The following is a 16,905-nucleotide window of genomic DNA, read 5'->3' as shown; positions in this document are numbered from 1 at the left end:
TATTCCTAGTAACGGGGTCCCCCTTCATCCGGGGTGGCCACTTTACAAACGATGCGTCTTTAATTGTCATAAGAATTTCCCCTTGCCTTGCGTTGAGGGGGGTGTAACTCGTCCTCTCATCTGGAGGAGTTCGGGGGTACCAACCTGACTTGCTGTCTCTCCTGGTCGGGGACTTGCTCTTCTTCCTCTTGCCGCTTCCATGGTGCGTCCTGTCATCGTCTCTCCTCCTCTTCTCTGCTGGAGCTTCGGATTTTTGATTCATTTCCTCTTCAGTCTCGATGAATTGGTCAGCGAGCTTGAGGAATGTGGTGATGTCCTTGGGCTTATTCACCACTACGTGCCACTTGAACTCCTGGTGAGTGACTCCTCTCTTTGCTGCGGCGAGTCTCACAGTGGGGTCTAGGTCCGGGATCAGAAGGCAGGTGTCATTGAAGCGCTTGATGTAGCTCCGGATAGGCTCTCCCTCTTTTTGGACTATGCTAAGAAGGCTTTCCTGCGACCTCAGACACTTCTTGCTAGTAATGAAATGCGAGGTGAATGCTTGTATGAACTGCGCCCAACTCTGGATTGTTCTGGATGGGAGGTTTCTATACCACGTGCGCGCTACTCCTCTGAAGGTCGTGGAGAAAGCAACACACTGCTTCTTGGAGGGATCCATGTTGGTGCTACTTGCTTTAGTACTGTCAGGCCGGGTCTTGGCCTGGTGAGAATCAGGCTGATACTGGCTTCCGCGAACCGAAGGATCTTGTTCAGAGCTCGCGACCAGGACTTTGAATCGGTTGCCTGTCAGTGAGGTTTCCGATTGCGCGTGCTGGGGTGGACCGGCCTTGGCGGGGCGAATGTCTTCGGATCCGCCTTGTTGTCACGAGGCAATGGGAGCTGCTGGCTCTCTCTTGCTACGGGATGAGGCTTGGGAGGTCTCTCCTCTGTGAGGAGGGCGGCTACTTCGGCGGCGGTTGAGTGGCTGCTGGTTATGTGGCGTTATTGGGCACCGCGGTGGAGCTGGCTGTCAGCTTTGCTGCAGCGTTGGGAACTACTGCTGGTATAAATGACACATGACTTGCTGCTGGTAGTGCTGAAGCTGCTAGACTTGCTGCATCTGGGCTTGAATGGCCCATACGCACTGTACCAGGTCACCCAGCTGGTGTTTGCCCCACTGCAGGCGGAACCACAGAGGGTTCAGTGAAGGTGGTGTTCACCGCTGGTGGGAGTGGGGTGTTCACCGCCTCGGTGGCCAGGGAGAGGTTCAGCGTGGGGACCCCAAAAGTGCTAAGAGGTACAGTAAACTGACCGATACACACAGTGGGAACCTGAAGTTGCCCCCTAGGAGTGTTCATTTCATTGTTCTGCCCCGCGTTGCTAGAAGATGCCATTGATGCTGGAGAAAGTTTGGTAGAGAAGGCTTTTTGTAGTGCTTCCCACAGACGACACCAATTGATGATGCGTAATCCGGCCACTCCTAGCTGGAAGTGACTAAGCTCCTAGCTGGCGATGGGCAAGAGATACCTGCGTGAAGAGAGATGAGGGAACCCGGGGTTACTCACCCAGTGGGAGAACTCCGATGCTTAAGTTAGTACTCGGTTGCGAGTTGGAAGAGAACAAGTTTGCACGAAGATGGGAAAGCTAGAGAGTGATGATTATGCGATACCTTGGCCCCTGGGGGGGGGGGGGTTGAAGTCTTTATATATTGGCATCCTGACAAGTTTGGTGGGATTGATCCCGAATCTCTGTCGCGACGATCTGTTGTCAGGTAATGTTCCGGAGTGACTGGCTGTTATCGTCAGGACTGGGGAGCAGGTGGGCTAATGCGACTGTTGTAGGGTACGGTCCCGCCAGGCAGGAGACAACCTCCGGGGTTGGCAGGCACGATGCCGCTAGGCGATAGACATGAGTGTAGCTCTCAGAGTTGGCAGATAATGTGCCGCCAGACAAGGGACGTGGGTGCAGTCTTCAGGGTTGGCAAGTACGGTCCTGTCAAGGTTGGCAGGTACTGGTGGTGTACCAAGGTGATTCTGCCCGAGGCAAGTCGTCTTCAAGGTGGCCCACTTGCTCGGGTTCGGACTGCTGAGTGCTTGGTGCTGTTGTTTTAATTCGCGAACTGGGATGAACTCAACCCGAAGTACCTTTAGCTCAGGACATTAGTGTATTCGAGCTCGTTCTGTAGCGAACTGATACTTGCTGAGTTGTCACCTGCGTTGAGCCATGTCCACGTGCCGACCTGCTCATGTCAAGTTGTCGTTTATGTCGAATCACGTACACGTGTCACCCAATTATGAGGTCGGGCCAAATCACCCCTTATCAGAGACGATATTGAATTCTACATCCTTGCGTTTCATGGCCAATACGAGCACATAATGCTTTGCTGAAGTTTTATATTTTTCTAGTTCTTTACATATAAATATTTCTCTTTTCCTTTTTAGTTATTGAGCTTCAATTTATTCATTTTTATATAGCCAAAAAATGTGCTTAATATGAAATCAATAATCAAGTTAAAAAAATAAGTTCATACTAGGGATGGAAATTTTCCCCATCCCCGACGGGGACCTGACTTCCCCGACCCGATGGGGTCAGGGATGGGGATTGTTTTGGCGAGGCGGGGACGGGGACAGGATTAATATGAATCCCCAATCGGGGTCAAGGTCGAGGGTGGGGATTGAGGTCCCCACCCCGCCTTGACCCTGATTATATATTTATATTTATATATTTAAGTGTTTTATATTATTTTTATATATATCAAAATATATTTAGAACATTATTTATAATTTAAAATTTTTATTTATTTTTCAATAAATAATATTATCTACAAAATTTCAGGAATTCAGGTCCTTGTGGGGAACCCATCCTTGTCGGGGATCGGAAATGGAAGACAAATTTTATCCTCGATAGGGATCGGGGACGGGGATGGGGGTTAATTTCAGAATCGGGAGTGGGGACGGGGAGTATGATCCTCACCCCGAATCCACCCTATTGCCATTCCTAGTTTAGACTTATTCTTCTTTAGACTTTTATATAAGAAAAAAATTGGTTCACCCAATGTATTGGTGGGCAAAATTGGGTTGTGACATTAGTTTGGGTAAGAGCTAAGGTTAATATTTAGATTGACCGTTAACCTAACCTAATCCATCTAATTAACACCCCTGCTTCAATAAAGTAAAAAGATGTTAAAAGAGATTTAAGAGGAAAAGAGGAATTTAATTGGGGAGGGAAGATGCTACAAACATTGTGTTAAATCAAAGTATGGTGTGAGATGTCTGCGTTAAGCAAATCTGGATTCTCTAGTTTTCCTACAATACCATTGGCCATACAACTGGCCCGACAAATTGTTCTAGATGTATGGTGTAAGATGGTTTTATATGGTTACAACCAATGTTTTAAAAAACGATCTGAAACTGGAACCGTTTTAGCCACCGGTTTTTGGGTTGATGGTTTGATCATGCGGTTCGAATAGATGGCCCGTTCTAATAAAATAAATTAAAGAAATAAAAATAATTAAAATTTTAAAATGACCAGAAACCATTGAATGAGTCAACGGTTCGACCACCTAGGTCAACAAGTCATCGACCGATTCAAAAGTTTTTGACTAGGAACTAGGTTTGCAATAAAGCGGAACTGGTTGGCTAGATGGTTCCTGGGCCGAACGGTCCGACCGTCCGGGTCAACAGTGGTTCGAAAACCATGTCTCCAGCTAGATGGTTCCTACGCAATCTTAACAGTTGACACTCCAATTGAAGGCTTGAAGCCCCCTTTCGAATTCGATGGAGTAGTTGGGGGCTGGCCCAGCATTCGGGGCGATGTTCCTTTGAATCCGATCCAATTTGGTAGAAACCCCGTACTGAACCGGAATTCCGGATCCGTTGTAATCTCCAGTTTCAAGTTTAACCTTAATGGCCAGAATTGATGGCACAGGCGAAAAATTCAACGTCAGTTCAAACATCGAACACCAATCCCAATCCGGCTCCGGCCAGAGAGAAACAGAGAGAGATGGAAGAGGCGAACGCCTTGGCTCAGCATCAGCAGCAGCTGTTGCTGCAGCAGCACCAACAACAGCTCCTTCTCTTACAACAATACAAACAGCAGCAACATCAACAGCAGCAGCAACAAGCGATCGCTCGTTTCCCTTCCAACATCGACGCCCATTTACGACCTCCAGGCATTCACCGTTCGATAAATCTTCAACAACAGCAGCAACAACAACAACAGCAACAACAACAACATCAGAACCCTAATCCTAGCCCTATTCACCAGCAACAAATCCCTAACCAACAGCAGCAGCAGCAACAACAACAAAATCAACAGCAACAGCAGCAGCAACAACAGAATCAGCTTCATCAGCAGCAACAACAGAATCAGCTTCATCAGCAGCAACAACAAAATCAGCTTCATCAGCAGCAACAACAAAATCAGCTTCATCAGCAGCAGCAACAACAGCAACAACAGAAGGTTAATCGACAGGGGCATCAGGCGGAGCTCGAAATGGCCTACCAGGACGCCTGGCGTGTCTGCCATCCCGACATTAAGCGCCCTTTCTCTTCCCTTGAAGACGCATGCGAGAGGTGTGTTCTGTCTTTAGGGTTTCTTGAGATTTCTTCGTTCTTTATCTGGATTTTTTTTTTTTGTTTTTTTGTTTTTTATGTTTATGTGATTTGTATTGTATATATATCTTCGATTGGAAACGCGGGCTAGCGTTTTTGAGGTGGAATTTAAACAAGAAATGGATCTCTCCATTTGCATTATCTTAAGGAGGTTCATAGAGAAGATTGTCAGTTGGTAGCTTTTGTTAGCCTTCTTGGAAGAGTTATTTAATTGGAAAGTTTCAACTGTCGTTCGAGAAATAACAAAAATGAAACAAAAAGAAAAAAAAAAGGAACGCAAATGCAAAAAAAAAAAAAAAGTTACAGGAGAGAGAGACAGAGGGAGGGAGACTTGCATCTGGATATCCTTAAATAAAGTGAATTAGATGCTATGAAGCGTTCCATCTGTTTGTTGATTTACTTGTATCATGTTATGAACCTCTATCTTTGCGTGTTTTGGGCTCGTAGTCACAGATGAGGCTCATTTTATTGGGTGCGCCTCACTTGAACCTAGGTGGGCAATGTACAAGGCTATGACTTTTGTGCCAATAAGATGACGCTCTAATCAATTTTTTGAAATACATAATTTCTTTAAGAATTTAGGTTTCCCCAAAACTGGTGTTTGTTCAGGCACATGCCTTGCTTTGTACCTCAAGCTCTAGGAAACCCTTGCACTTTGTTGTTGTATTTTTTATTATATTAAAACACCAATTCCATCTTCGCTTTCCAGCCTGCTTATCTGGATTGCTGTTAGTTAGTGTATGGAAATATACCATTGTGCTTTTGATACCAAGGCATTCAGAATCCCTATTGGGCCTGGTTTTCCTGATGTGTGAAGTTGACCTTGATATAGATTTAGCCCATGCTCTTTTTCGAGGTATTGTAGCTCTGAGTTGACATTACAGGGACACAACTTTGTGACTAGAAGAGGCACTTGGTGTTGAGTGTGAAGCATATAAGCTGCTAAGTTCTTATTGCAGCTTGCTGCCTCCTCTAGATCAAAATTTATTTGGTTTTCAGCATTTATGTTCTTGATAAAAGAGATATATATATATATATATATATTTTTTTTTTTTTTTACTTTTTGGAATTAAGGGGTGGAGACTGAGGAGGAACATGCCACTTGGAAGAAGGTACATCCCCTATCATCTACTGAAATGGAACATGTTGTGTAAGACCATAGAGGGTTTTGGGGAATGTGCAGTAGGATGTTTCAAAGCATTAATATTTCTACATGAATCTGAGCTTTGGAGAAGAATCATTTCTATCAAGTATGGTGTCCTCTTGTTTGGGATTTCAGTAGGCTGGTACAACCCTCTGGAATTGGGGTCTGAAGGGATCTTTCATTCAATTATGAGGACTTCTGTTGCCTATGCTGTTGATAAGGTTTGCTATGATCAAGGCCATCAGGCTTGTTTGTGGAAAGCCTCTTCTAAAAGATGTTTTCATTTCATGTTCCAGCCATTTTGTTTTTGGTGTAGAACTACTCTTTTGGTTTTACTTATCTGTTTATTTTTGGGTCGGGAATTTACTGATATGGCTTTCTAAAGGAGCCTATTCAACAATGGGACCCTTGTAGTTTCTGACCTTTTCTGGAGAGCTAGAAGGGGCTATTGACGCAGAACAAATAAAAGAACTTTTCCACCATTTTTTTTTTGCTAGATAACTTGAAGGTTTATTAGATATGAAAAGGAATCATAATTACAAGAGGTATCCAGGTCAACAAATTGCCTAAGTCACAACTCTACTATCCAAATATGCTACAATAGGCCCAAAAGAAATGCTCTCTGTTAAATCCCTGTTTGCCAATGCATCAGCCAAAACATTTGCTTATTTTTGCACCTGTTCTTGGTATTGATATCCATGCGTAATAACTTTATGTCTTTCACCATGTCCCTGTACTGCAACACTAAATCCATTTGCCTTAGCATCTGGTCAGTCATCACTACTTCTGAATCTCCTTCCACTTCCAAGTTCCAAGTTCCCGCATTTTAGGATTTTTTTTTGCCAATTTCAGATCCTGTACAGCTGCTGACAACGTTGCTTTTGTAGAGCTTATGTGTCCAGTTGGGCCAGTAATATGGCTGTAACTACTCCATTCCAATCCCTAAATAGGGACCCAATACTTGAAAGTCTTCAATTCAGCTTAAAAGTCTTCAATTAAGGAGGTACACACCTTCTTGTAGCAATGCTGGTGGCTAAGGAGGAATTGATTACCTACTACCACCCTCTTATGATATCATCTAGAGTAAAGTTGTGGAAAAGTTTTGTCTCATGCACCCAATAAGATACTCTAATTGAGTGGCATTGGATGATGGAATTCTTGCTCTCTTATTGCCATTAAAAATCCTACTCTTCTTTTGTTCTCAACTATTCTAAAGGGTGGCTGCCCTTGTGCACCCCCAAAGCATATTGCCTCTCTAAGAGCCTTGAAGAAAGATGGGCTGAATAAGCTTTCCACATTACTCGAAGGGGTCTACTTATGATGGTAAGAAGCTTCCCCGTTGGCTTTACAAAGGAAAAACACATGTGGAAAGATGCATCAATTGAATCTTCTCCTCTTTAGGGTCTTGCAAGTATTAATTTTTTAATGAGAAGCTTCCCAACAAAAAGCAATCACGTTAGGTGGCACCAGACTATACTAGACCTCATAGACAAGAGAAGTCCTAGTAGGGTTGGGTGATGGAGAAAGGACAAGAAAGAAAGAAGCACATGAAAAGCTCTCTGAAGGAGTAAGGTGTCCAACTCTCCAACCAAGCTTAAAAGTATCAAGGAACACCTTGGATAAAAAGCAAGCCAACCAAAGAAGAAATCTTGGAAACTCTTAAGCCTCTCCTGAAACCAAAGTCCTAGTTCAAACATGAGTTGGATGGGGACACAAATGTAGAAACAGCTTTTGATTTGAAAAGGGAAAAACATAAAGCTAAAGGTCAGGAAAGCTATCTTTCAAATGTTGAGTGTCCTACCACAGATTTGTCCAAAATGTTATTCTGTCCCCAAAACATAAATCATATTTGATGTGCTTGAGAAAGAGGATGTGACCAACAGGCAATGGCTTTCTAGGGACTAGAGAGAGAGTTGATCTCACATTTAATCCAGCATCCCACCCATTTGAGTCTGCTTCATGGATGCTCCAAATTATGCAACAATTTGTTGGCAAGTAGGTTGGCCAAGGTTGATTTGATCAAGGTGATCCTACCCCCTAAGGCAATGTAATTTTTCTTTTACGTTGCCAGTTTCTTAGTCCAGAAAAAGGTGGGATTTGTGATTTCCACTTAACTGAAGACCTAGGTATCTAAAAGGCCACTTTGTCCTAGCACAACCCATCAATGATGCAATCCTCTTAAAACTTACCATGCTCCAAATTCTCTCCTGCAATAACTCTTATCAAAATTGATCTTGAGATTTGAAATTCTCTCAAAGAGTGTCATTGACATCTTAAAATTCATGACTTCTTCCTCCCCTATGCCCCCACAGAATAATATAATATCATCTGCACATGGTTCAAAGTATCGATACGATACGCCCGATACGGGGCGTATCATATCGTATCTTTTGAAAAAGATACGGTCCGAAACGCCTGTTTCCAGGTGTTTCGGACCTCCATTTTTTGTAATAATAAAAAACATGTTAAAAGCTTTCCAAAAAACCAAAATGTAAAAAAAAACTAAAAAAAAATAAAGTTTCGGCCATTTCTAAGTACCGATACGATACGACCGAAACTCGTATCGTATCGATGCTTTTAACCTTGCATCTGCAAACTAAATGTATGTACCACAATATCACTTCTGCCCATTGGGTAATGACGTTTTTCTAATAGTACTTTGAAGTGGTCCAAGGGTGTCACATGGATTAAATGGTGGAGAACTCCAAAGGTGGGAAACCTATGGGTGGCATACATGAAGAGATGAAATAATGATTTCTAAGATGTCTTTTCAGGGTCAACTGGTTCTACAAACTTCAATGATTTTGTAGCTCTTTAGTTTTTCATAGCCTTTGGAAATATGTTGCCTCCAAGTGAAGGTACTGATTATTTGAATTTTATTTATGCTAACTGCCTTGTTGGTGAGTTTCTTGATAATTTCTACCCAAAAAAGTCTCTTGATAACATATTCTGCAGCATGTCACAGTATGCCACTGAGATTATTGAATATAGTGAGCAGGCAAGTGATAGGGGAGGGTGAGAGTAAAGAGAGTTTATTTGGGAATGCAGTTGTTTGAGGAACCAGCTACATTGGAAGGGCGGGGGGAACTACAAAGACCAGAGGGAGACACTCCTAAACTTGCCATGTTCTTATGATTTTCCCAACTGTAGTCTCTTGATTCTTTTCTTTTAATAACTTCTCTTTATTGATTGAAAAAAAGGATAAATGAAACTGTAGAGATAGGTGTTAGTTGTTAGTGTGTGGTCCCACTGATATCATCTTTATATTTATTTCATGGTAGTTATGGTAGTTAGGCCAGATATAGTTATTTTATATTTATTTCTATTTCAGCAGGGTTATTAATGTAACTCCACTAATGTTAAGTCAAAACATATAAATACCAATCTGATGGGGCGGCAAGATCATTAGAACCACACCCTTTTCTCCTTCTCTTCTTCTTCTTCTCTTTCTTCTTCTGTTTGTGATCTTCTTTTCTCTGATTCTTCTACTGACCTTATATCAGAAAACAAATAGTTTCAGGTTTCTTTTATCCAAGTTGGTATCAGAGCCAACCTAGGACAGATTGGGGTTCTCATGTGAGCCTAATCCAGTTGGCTGCATGAGAACTTTCTAGGACTGGAAGTTCTGCATCATTTCCTTGTTCTTGGAGGTTGCTGGAGCCTGGAGTCTTTAGTTGCTGCCCAAGGATTGCATGACCTTTGGAGAGTGCCCAGTGACCAGGAAGGATCAGAGAAAGTAGGCAAGTCCAAGATTAGGGTTTAAATTGGAAATTGAAGGTGAGAATCAGTTTCTTTTTGAGAAAGAACCTCTTTTTGTTGAAACCGACCTTGAATAAGAGCAATTTGAACCACTCTAGAAGCAGTGGTTGACAGATTTCTGCCTTCCCTGTTCGTTTCTTTAGGGTTTTGACAGATCTCTGTTTTCCCTGTTCTTTTCTCTAGGGTTTCTTCAAACCCTACAATCAATTCTTTGCTCCCAGACTTGCTTATTGGCTGTGGATAATTTCTGGGTGATTATAGTTAATTGTGAGTGATTTCTGGGTGGCTGATTTCAATCAGCTAGGATTTTCTGCATAAAAAAGGGGCAGTTCAGGGGTTTACTTCTTAAAATAGTGACCTGTTAATATTTTCTACAAATGGAGAAGGCTGGAAGTGAGTTAAAAGACTCAAGGGGAAGTTTTTTTAGGGGCTGGAAGCATGACTGAGAATTCTTTTCAGATTACAATAGTTAGGTTTGATGGGACCAATTACTTGGAATGGGCCCAATCAGCTATGATGGCCATTGGAGGTAGAGGCAAATTAGGCTATGTGACTGGGGATATAAAGAAGCCAGCCAAGGAAGACACATCACATGCCAAATGGGTTTAAGAGAACTATTTGGTGATGGCTTGGCTATGCAATTCAATGCAACCGCACATCAGCCGAAATTATTTATGGGCAAAAACAGCCAAGGAGATTTGGGACAATATGAAAGAGACATACTCCCAACCCCTTTTTGTTGCTAGGGCTTATGAACTTAAGTGTGAAGTGAGTAATCTCAAGCAGGGGGAGAAGCTAGTCTCTGTTTACTTTGTTGCTTTGAAATCTTTGTGGCATGAAATTGACCACTTGGAGACAATTGAGTGGGAAAGTTAGAGAGATGCAACAACTTATAGCAAGCTGATTGAAACAAACAGAGTGTTTTAGTTCCTAGCCGGTCTGAATTCAGAATTTGATATTGTAAGACAACAACTACTTACTAGGGAGAGTGTGACATTGTTTCAGGCCTATTCACTAGTGCACAGTGAAGAGAGTAGGAGAAAGGTGATGTTATTGTTTCAGCCTATGCAATCAGCCTTAGTAGCAACAAAACCAAAATCTAGGGGAGATAGGAAAGGGAAATGAAGAAGGAAGATAAAAGGGAGATATTTTGTGATCATTGTAAGAAGCTGAAACATACTAGGGACACATGTTGGAAATTGTATCCCCATTTTTTTCCAGTTAGACTCAGAAATAAGAAGGGAAATGCTAATGTGGCAGTTACTACTGATAGTGCATTGTCTTCCAGCACAAGGACCACATCCTTAGATGCTCTAGTTGCTGTCCGAGCTGCCTTAACACAGTTGGAAAGTGAAGCTGGTACTTTTGGACTCTCATCTCAGCCACAAGCTACTACATTTGTTACTCCCACTTCAGCCTTTTCTCACTCAGGTACAAGAGCTACAGCATATCATGCATCAGTCCTAGGTAATCCTAGACCTCTCTAGGTAATAGATTCCGGTGCTTCTGATCATATGACTAGTTTTCCGACCTTACTTACTACTTATTGTCTATCCTCTTGCGCAGACAAAATATCTATTGTTGATGGCTCTGTTGTGCCTATCTCTAGCAAGGGAGACATTAGATTCTCTAATGCCATTTCCTTGTCCTCAGTTCTGCATGTTCCTAGGCTTAGTGCTAACCTACTTTCAGTTAGTAGTATTTTTTTTTGATCAATAACATCAATTTCATTAAATTAAGAGAATAGAGCGAAAGGAATACAAAGGGAGATAAAATAACTTAGCTCCCCAAAAATCAGAAAGCTCAGGGAAAGCAAAGAAAAGTTTCACTTGGTAGTATTACTAAGAATTAGAATCGTTCAGTGACTTTTTTTTCTTGATCGACGTGTTTTTCAGGATCTGGAGACAAGGAAGGTGATTGGGATTGACTGTGAAACGAATGGAGTCTATTTGCTTAAGCATCCACAGGGGAAGGATATTGAAGTTGAGAAGTTATTTGTTTCCTAGTCTGTAAGTCAGATTATGCTTTGGCATAATAGGTTGGGTCATTTGTCTTTTGGGTCTTTGAAGAGTTTATTTCCTAATTTGTTTAAGTCAGTCCAAGTGTCTAGTTTGAGGTGTGAGAGTTGTGAACTTGCAAAGCATTGTAGATCAACTTATCCTACCTAGGGTGACCTTTGATCATTAGCCCATAGTGATGTGCAAGGATGAAAGAAGGAGTGGAGGACCTGCCCCTTTAGATTTTAAAATATGTGGTTACTCCATCCCGGGTTTACCAATAGGGTAAGAGAGTGGTGGAGTGAGTGTAACCCAATGGTGGAATGGGAGGGGATGAGATTCCATAAGAAACTATAATTTTTGAAAGCAAAGATCAAGGAGTGGAATCTTTTGGAGTTTGGGAGGCTAAAATAAAGAAAGAGAGCTCTGATGGACCAACTTGAAAGCCTTGACTTTAAATAAGAAAGGGGAGATTTTGGAGAGGAAGACAATGAATTTAGAAGAGGTTTGAGAAGACAGTTAGAGGACTGCCTACATAAGGAGGAAATAAGTTGGAGGCAAAAATCTTGGTGTAAATGGTTGCAAGAGGGAGATAGAAATACCAGGTATTTTCATTCTTTGGTAGATGGAAGGAGAAGGAGAAACTTCATTTCCAAATTGGTAGTGGATGGAGTTGAGTTAATTCAACAAGAGGAGATAGCTAGGGCATGTGTAGAACATTTTAAATCCATACTAAGAAGGCCTGTAAGTGGAGGGGTGTGGGTAGAAGGATTTGACTGGCCAGATGTAGGGGGGGGGGGATAACAGGAGAAGGTTGGAAAGAAGGTTTGTCTTGGAAGAGATTAAGGAGGTTGTGTTTTCTATGGATAGAACAAAAGCTCTAGGGCCGAATGGGTTCGCTTTTTATCAGGATTGTTGGGATATTTTGAAAGATGACCTTCTGTTGGTTTTTGAACAGTTTCATACGAGAGGAATTGTTAATTCGGGTGTGAATTCCACTTTTATAGCTTTGGTTCCCAAAAAGAAAGAAGCTTACCACCCAAGGGACTTTAGGCCAATCAATTTGGTAAATAGCCTGTACAAGATTATTGCAAAGGTGTTATCTTTGAGATTGAAGGAGGTACTGCCAGACATCATTTCTAATGAGAGTGGAGAATTTCAAGAAGGATAAAAAGGAGTGGTGTTGGATCTGAAAAAGGCTTATGACTTGGTGAACTGGGAATTTTTGAGGAAAGTTACAACCAAATTTGGGTTTGGGGCTAGATGGTGCAAATGGATCATTATTCAGTGCTAGTGAATGGGATAGTTGTAGATTTCTTTCCAGTCATTAGGGGTATAAGAGACCCCTATCTCTTTTATTGTTCTTACTAGTTGCTGATGTTCTGGGGAAATTGATTCACAGTGAAGACTCTAGGGGCCTGATTAGAGGTTGGAGAGTTGGAAGGGAGGACACCCCTCTCACTCACTTACAGTTTGTTGATGATACGTTTTTGTTTTGTGAAGGAGGTAATGTGAGTTTCACCAGGAACTTGAAACTGGTGATTCAACTCTTTGAGCAAATGTCAAACTTGAAGGTGAACTTTGGGAAAAGTTGTGTAGTGGGTGTGAATATGGAGGAGGGAGAGATTAGGGAGAGTGCAGAAGTGCTAGGGTGTGAAGTCTCAGGTTGGCCATTGATTTATCTAGGGTTGCCTTTAGGTGATAATCCTAAGAGAGAGAGAGCTTCTGGAACCCGGTGATGGAAAGATTTGAAAAAAGACTTGTCTCTTGGAAAAAGAATTACCTTTCTCTTGGTGGAAGGACTACACTGATTAAGGCCACATTAGCAAATTTACCCATTTATTTCCTATTAGTGTTCAAAATTCTAGTGAAGGTTTCTAACAGGTTGGAGAGGATGATGAGAGATTTCCTTTGGGAGCCGGGAGAGGAGAAGAGGGATCATAGAGTTAGCTGGGAGGTGGTGACCAGGAGTAAAACCTATGGTGGTTTGGGGCTTGGAAACATCAGAAAAAGGAATATGGCCCTTTTGGGGAAGTGGTTGTGGAGGTTTCCTTTGGAGCAGGAGAAGCTATGGGCTAGAATAGTGGCAAGCATACATGGGCTGGAGCAAAATGGATGGGATGTTGGAATCAAAGCTTGGACCACAAGCACTTCACCTTGGAAAGCCATTCATGAATTGCTACCAGTATTCTCCCCTCTTGTCAGGTATGATTTGAATTTAGGTAATTCCATAAAATTCTGGGTACAAACTTGGGTGGGGAATGTTCCTCTAAAGGACTAGTTTCCTTCCTTGTACGCTCTTTCTGATTTAAAAAATGAGCCAGTTTCTTCTTTCATCACCCTTCCTTTTCTAGTTCTGGGCTTGGGTGGAACCTGGGTCTGAGAAGGGCTGTAAGGGACTCAAACCTCGACAGTATCTCGAGCCTCCTCGAACTTCTTGATAATGTTTTCTTAGACCCCTCTAAGGTGGACTCTAGAATTTGGACCCCTACCCCCACTTGCTCTTTTTCTCGTGCTTCATACTTCAAAGTCTTAAGCCAGTCCACCAGTCCTACAACCTCCCCTTTCCCGGTAAATGAGGTTTGGTGCAAACCAATTCCTCTTAGGGTTGGTAGTTTTTGTTGGGAAGCCTATTTGGAAAGATTCAACACTGGCGATCTGCACCAAAAGAAGAGACCCAATACTTGCTTGTCACCTCATTGGTGTGTTCTTTACAAAGCGGATGGGGAGATTGGTTTTCACTTACTGGTGTCTTGCCAATTTGCAAAGTCAATTTGGGAGTGGGTTTTTTCTCTCTTTGGGTGCAGTTGGAACCCTCCATCAGACATGCAGAGTCTTTTCTCCCCTTCTTTTTTCAGGTGGTGTATAAAAAGGGGAAGGACTATGTGGAGAGGATTGAGGGCTGCAGTATGTTGGTCATTATGGGAAGAAATAAATTCCAGGATCTTCTTAGAAGTTGAGAGAGGGGCTGAAGAATTGAGAGCTATAATCCATATAAGGGTTGTACAGTGGCTGAAATCTTTAGAGCTATTCACAGATTATACAGTGGATGACATGTTGAGGAAGTGGGGTGAGATTGCAAACTGTACACAGACCAAATCAGTAATGAGTGTGTCTTGGACCCCCCCACCCCACCCCACCTGCTGGTTTCTTAAAACTAAACTTTGATGGGAGTAGTAGGGGGAATCTTGGACAATTAGGGATTGAGGGTGTTTTTAGGGATAAGAATGGGGTCATTTCTGTGTTGTTCTCAGGCCCAATTGGAGTGGGTGACTCCCTTAGAGTTGAGATATTGGCAGTTATGGAAGGAGTCCAGAAAGCTAAGGAGATGAATATCAAAAAACTCATAATTGAAGGGGACTTGGAGGAGGTGGTGATAGGGTGGTTGAATAAAGACAATAGTGGTTTATGGAATTATAGCAATGATAGGAGGAAATTTAAGTGGCTGGTGCGGGAGATGGAAATCAAGATGAGTTGGGTTAAAAGATCAGCTAATTCTGTAGCTGATGAATTAGCTAAACAAGGGGTAGAAAGGAAATCAATGTTTTGGGCCAAGTTGTAATTTAACTGTTCCTTCCTTTCCTTTCCTTTTCTTTTCTTGAGGGCTTAAGTTGTATTTGGAAGATAAGAGTGTCTGTGTTCCTTGTTGTAATTATTCTTATGTTGTTTCAATGAAATTTTTATTGATCAAAAAAATAAAAAAAATAAAAGAAGCAGCATTCCTTTTGAAATTGTGGATGTAGATGTTTGGGGACCATATCATACTACTACTATGGGGGGGACAAATACTTGTTTGTTGATGATTGTACTCGTTTCTTGTGGGTTTACCTTATGCACTCTCGAGATGAGGCCCCTACTTTGACTCCGTCTTTCCATCAGATAGTATTAACCCAATTTGGAATCAGGATCAAAATTCTCAGATCTGATATTACCAAGGAGTATTTTGCAAAACCCTTGGCTTCATATCTCATTGATTATGGGGTTAGTCATCAGAGCACTTGTCCTCGTACACCTCAACAAAATGGGGTTGTTGAGAGTAAAAACCGACATATCTTGGAGGTAGCTAGAAGCATCATGCTAAACTCTAATGTTCCCATATGGTTTTGGGGGGATGCCATCCGTACAATTGCATACCTCATTAACAAAATTCCTTTATGGGTTCTAGACATGAAAACACCATTTAACCTCTTGTATCTAGACAAGGATTTATTCACTATCCCTCTTAAAACCTTTGGGTGTACTTGTTTTGTTCAAATCCTTGGACTTCATCGCTCTAAATTTGACCCGAAAACTACCAAATGTATCTTCCTTGGGTATGCACAAAATCAAAAGGGGTATTGTTGTTATGAGCTTGTTGCTGGTAAACGGTTTGTGTCTATGGATGTGACATTCTTTGAGGATGTGCCCTACTATCATAGGGTCTCTTCTTAGGGGGAGAGTAGTGAGGTGGGTAATTCAGCCCCTGAAGTTTCGTTACCTATTCCAATCATTGAAGGGGAGAGTGGTGTAGAAGGTTGTCAAAAGTGCAAGGAATTGAGGGTGTATCACATACGGTGGAGGTAGGTTGATTTTGGTCCTCAGTAGTCTAGGCCGATCCTAGTTCTTTCTATAGATCCTAATCCAGGTACTACCTTCACTGCTGAGCCCACTGAGCCCATTGCTGTAGATAGTATACCTAACACTGTTGAGCCTCAGCTCCTATCTTCAGATGATATTGATCTCCCAATTGTAGTTCGTAAAGGGAAGCATCGTTGTACTTCATCCACTGCTCATTGTATCTCTCAATTTCTCTATTATGATTGTCTTTCACAATCCTATAGATCTTTCCTAGCCTTTATTGCTACTATTTCTATTCCCAGAACAATGCAGGAAGCTTTATTGATACCTGAGTGGAAAGATGCAATGAAGGTAGAAATTGATGCTCTTGTTAAAAACAATACATGGGAGTTGGTTGACCAGCTTGAGGGGAAGAAACCTGTTGGGTGTAGATGGTTGTTTACAATGAAATATAATGCTGGCTCCGTAGAAAGATACAAGGCCAGATTGGTTGCAAAGGGGTTCATACAAACTTATGGCATAGATTATTTGGAGACATTTGCACCAGTAGCCAAAATGATATCAGAGTCTTATTGCCCATTGCTGCAAATTTCTCATGGCCACTAGTTCAGATGGATGTTAAGAATGCTTTCCTCAATGGAGATCTACAAGAGGAGGTGTATATGTAGTTGCCCTTGGTTTTTTTAGTGTAGAGACAGGAAAGGTGTATCGACTGAAGAAGGCTTTATATGGGCTGAAGCAGTCTCCAAGAGCTTGGTTTGATAAATTTAAACTGGCTTTAGAGAAATTTGGCTATGTTCAAGCTCAATCAGATCACTCTCTTCTTTAAGAAAACAGACTCCTCTTTGACTTTGCT

The 16,905-nt window shown here is 42.0% G+C and overlaps 1 protein-coding gene across 1 annotated transcript in view; it reads left to right on the top strand.

Moving 5' to 3' along the window:
* The first annotated feature begins 3,735 nt into the window (after nucleotides 1-3,735).
* LOC104612908 (mediator of RNA polymerase II transcription subunit-like protein) overlaps nucleotides 3,736-16,905 on the top strand; it is a 34,182-nt gene continuing 21,012 nt past the window's right edge. The window contains exon 1 of the mRNA XM_010280569.3: nucleotides 3,736-4,553. Within this exon, the coding sequence (XP_010278871.1) occupies nucleotides 3,898-4,553 (656 nt within the window). The 5' untranslated portion in view covers nucleotides 3,736-3,897. The remainder of the gene's footprint in view (nucleotides 4,554-16,905) is intronic.

Source organism: Nelumbo nucifera, chromosome 3 (assembly GCF_055504915.1).
Source record: "Nelumbo nucifera cultivar China Antique chromosome 3, China Antique-T2T, whole genome shotgun sequence".
NCBI classification, from domain to species: Eukaryota; Viridiplantae; Streptophyta; class Magnoliopsida; order Proteales; family Nelumbonaceae; genus Nelumbo; species Nelumbo nucifera.
This window is presented reverse-complemented; position numbering and strand designations above follow the sequence as displayed.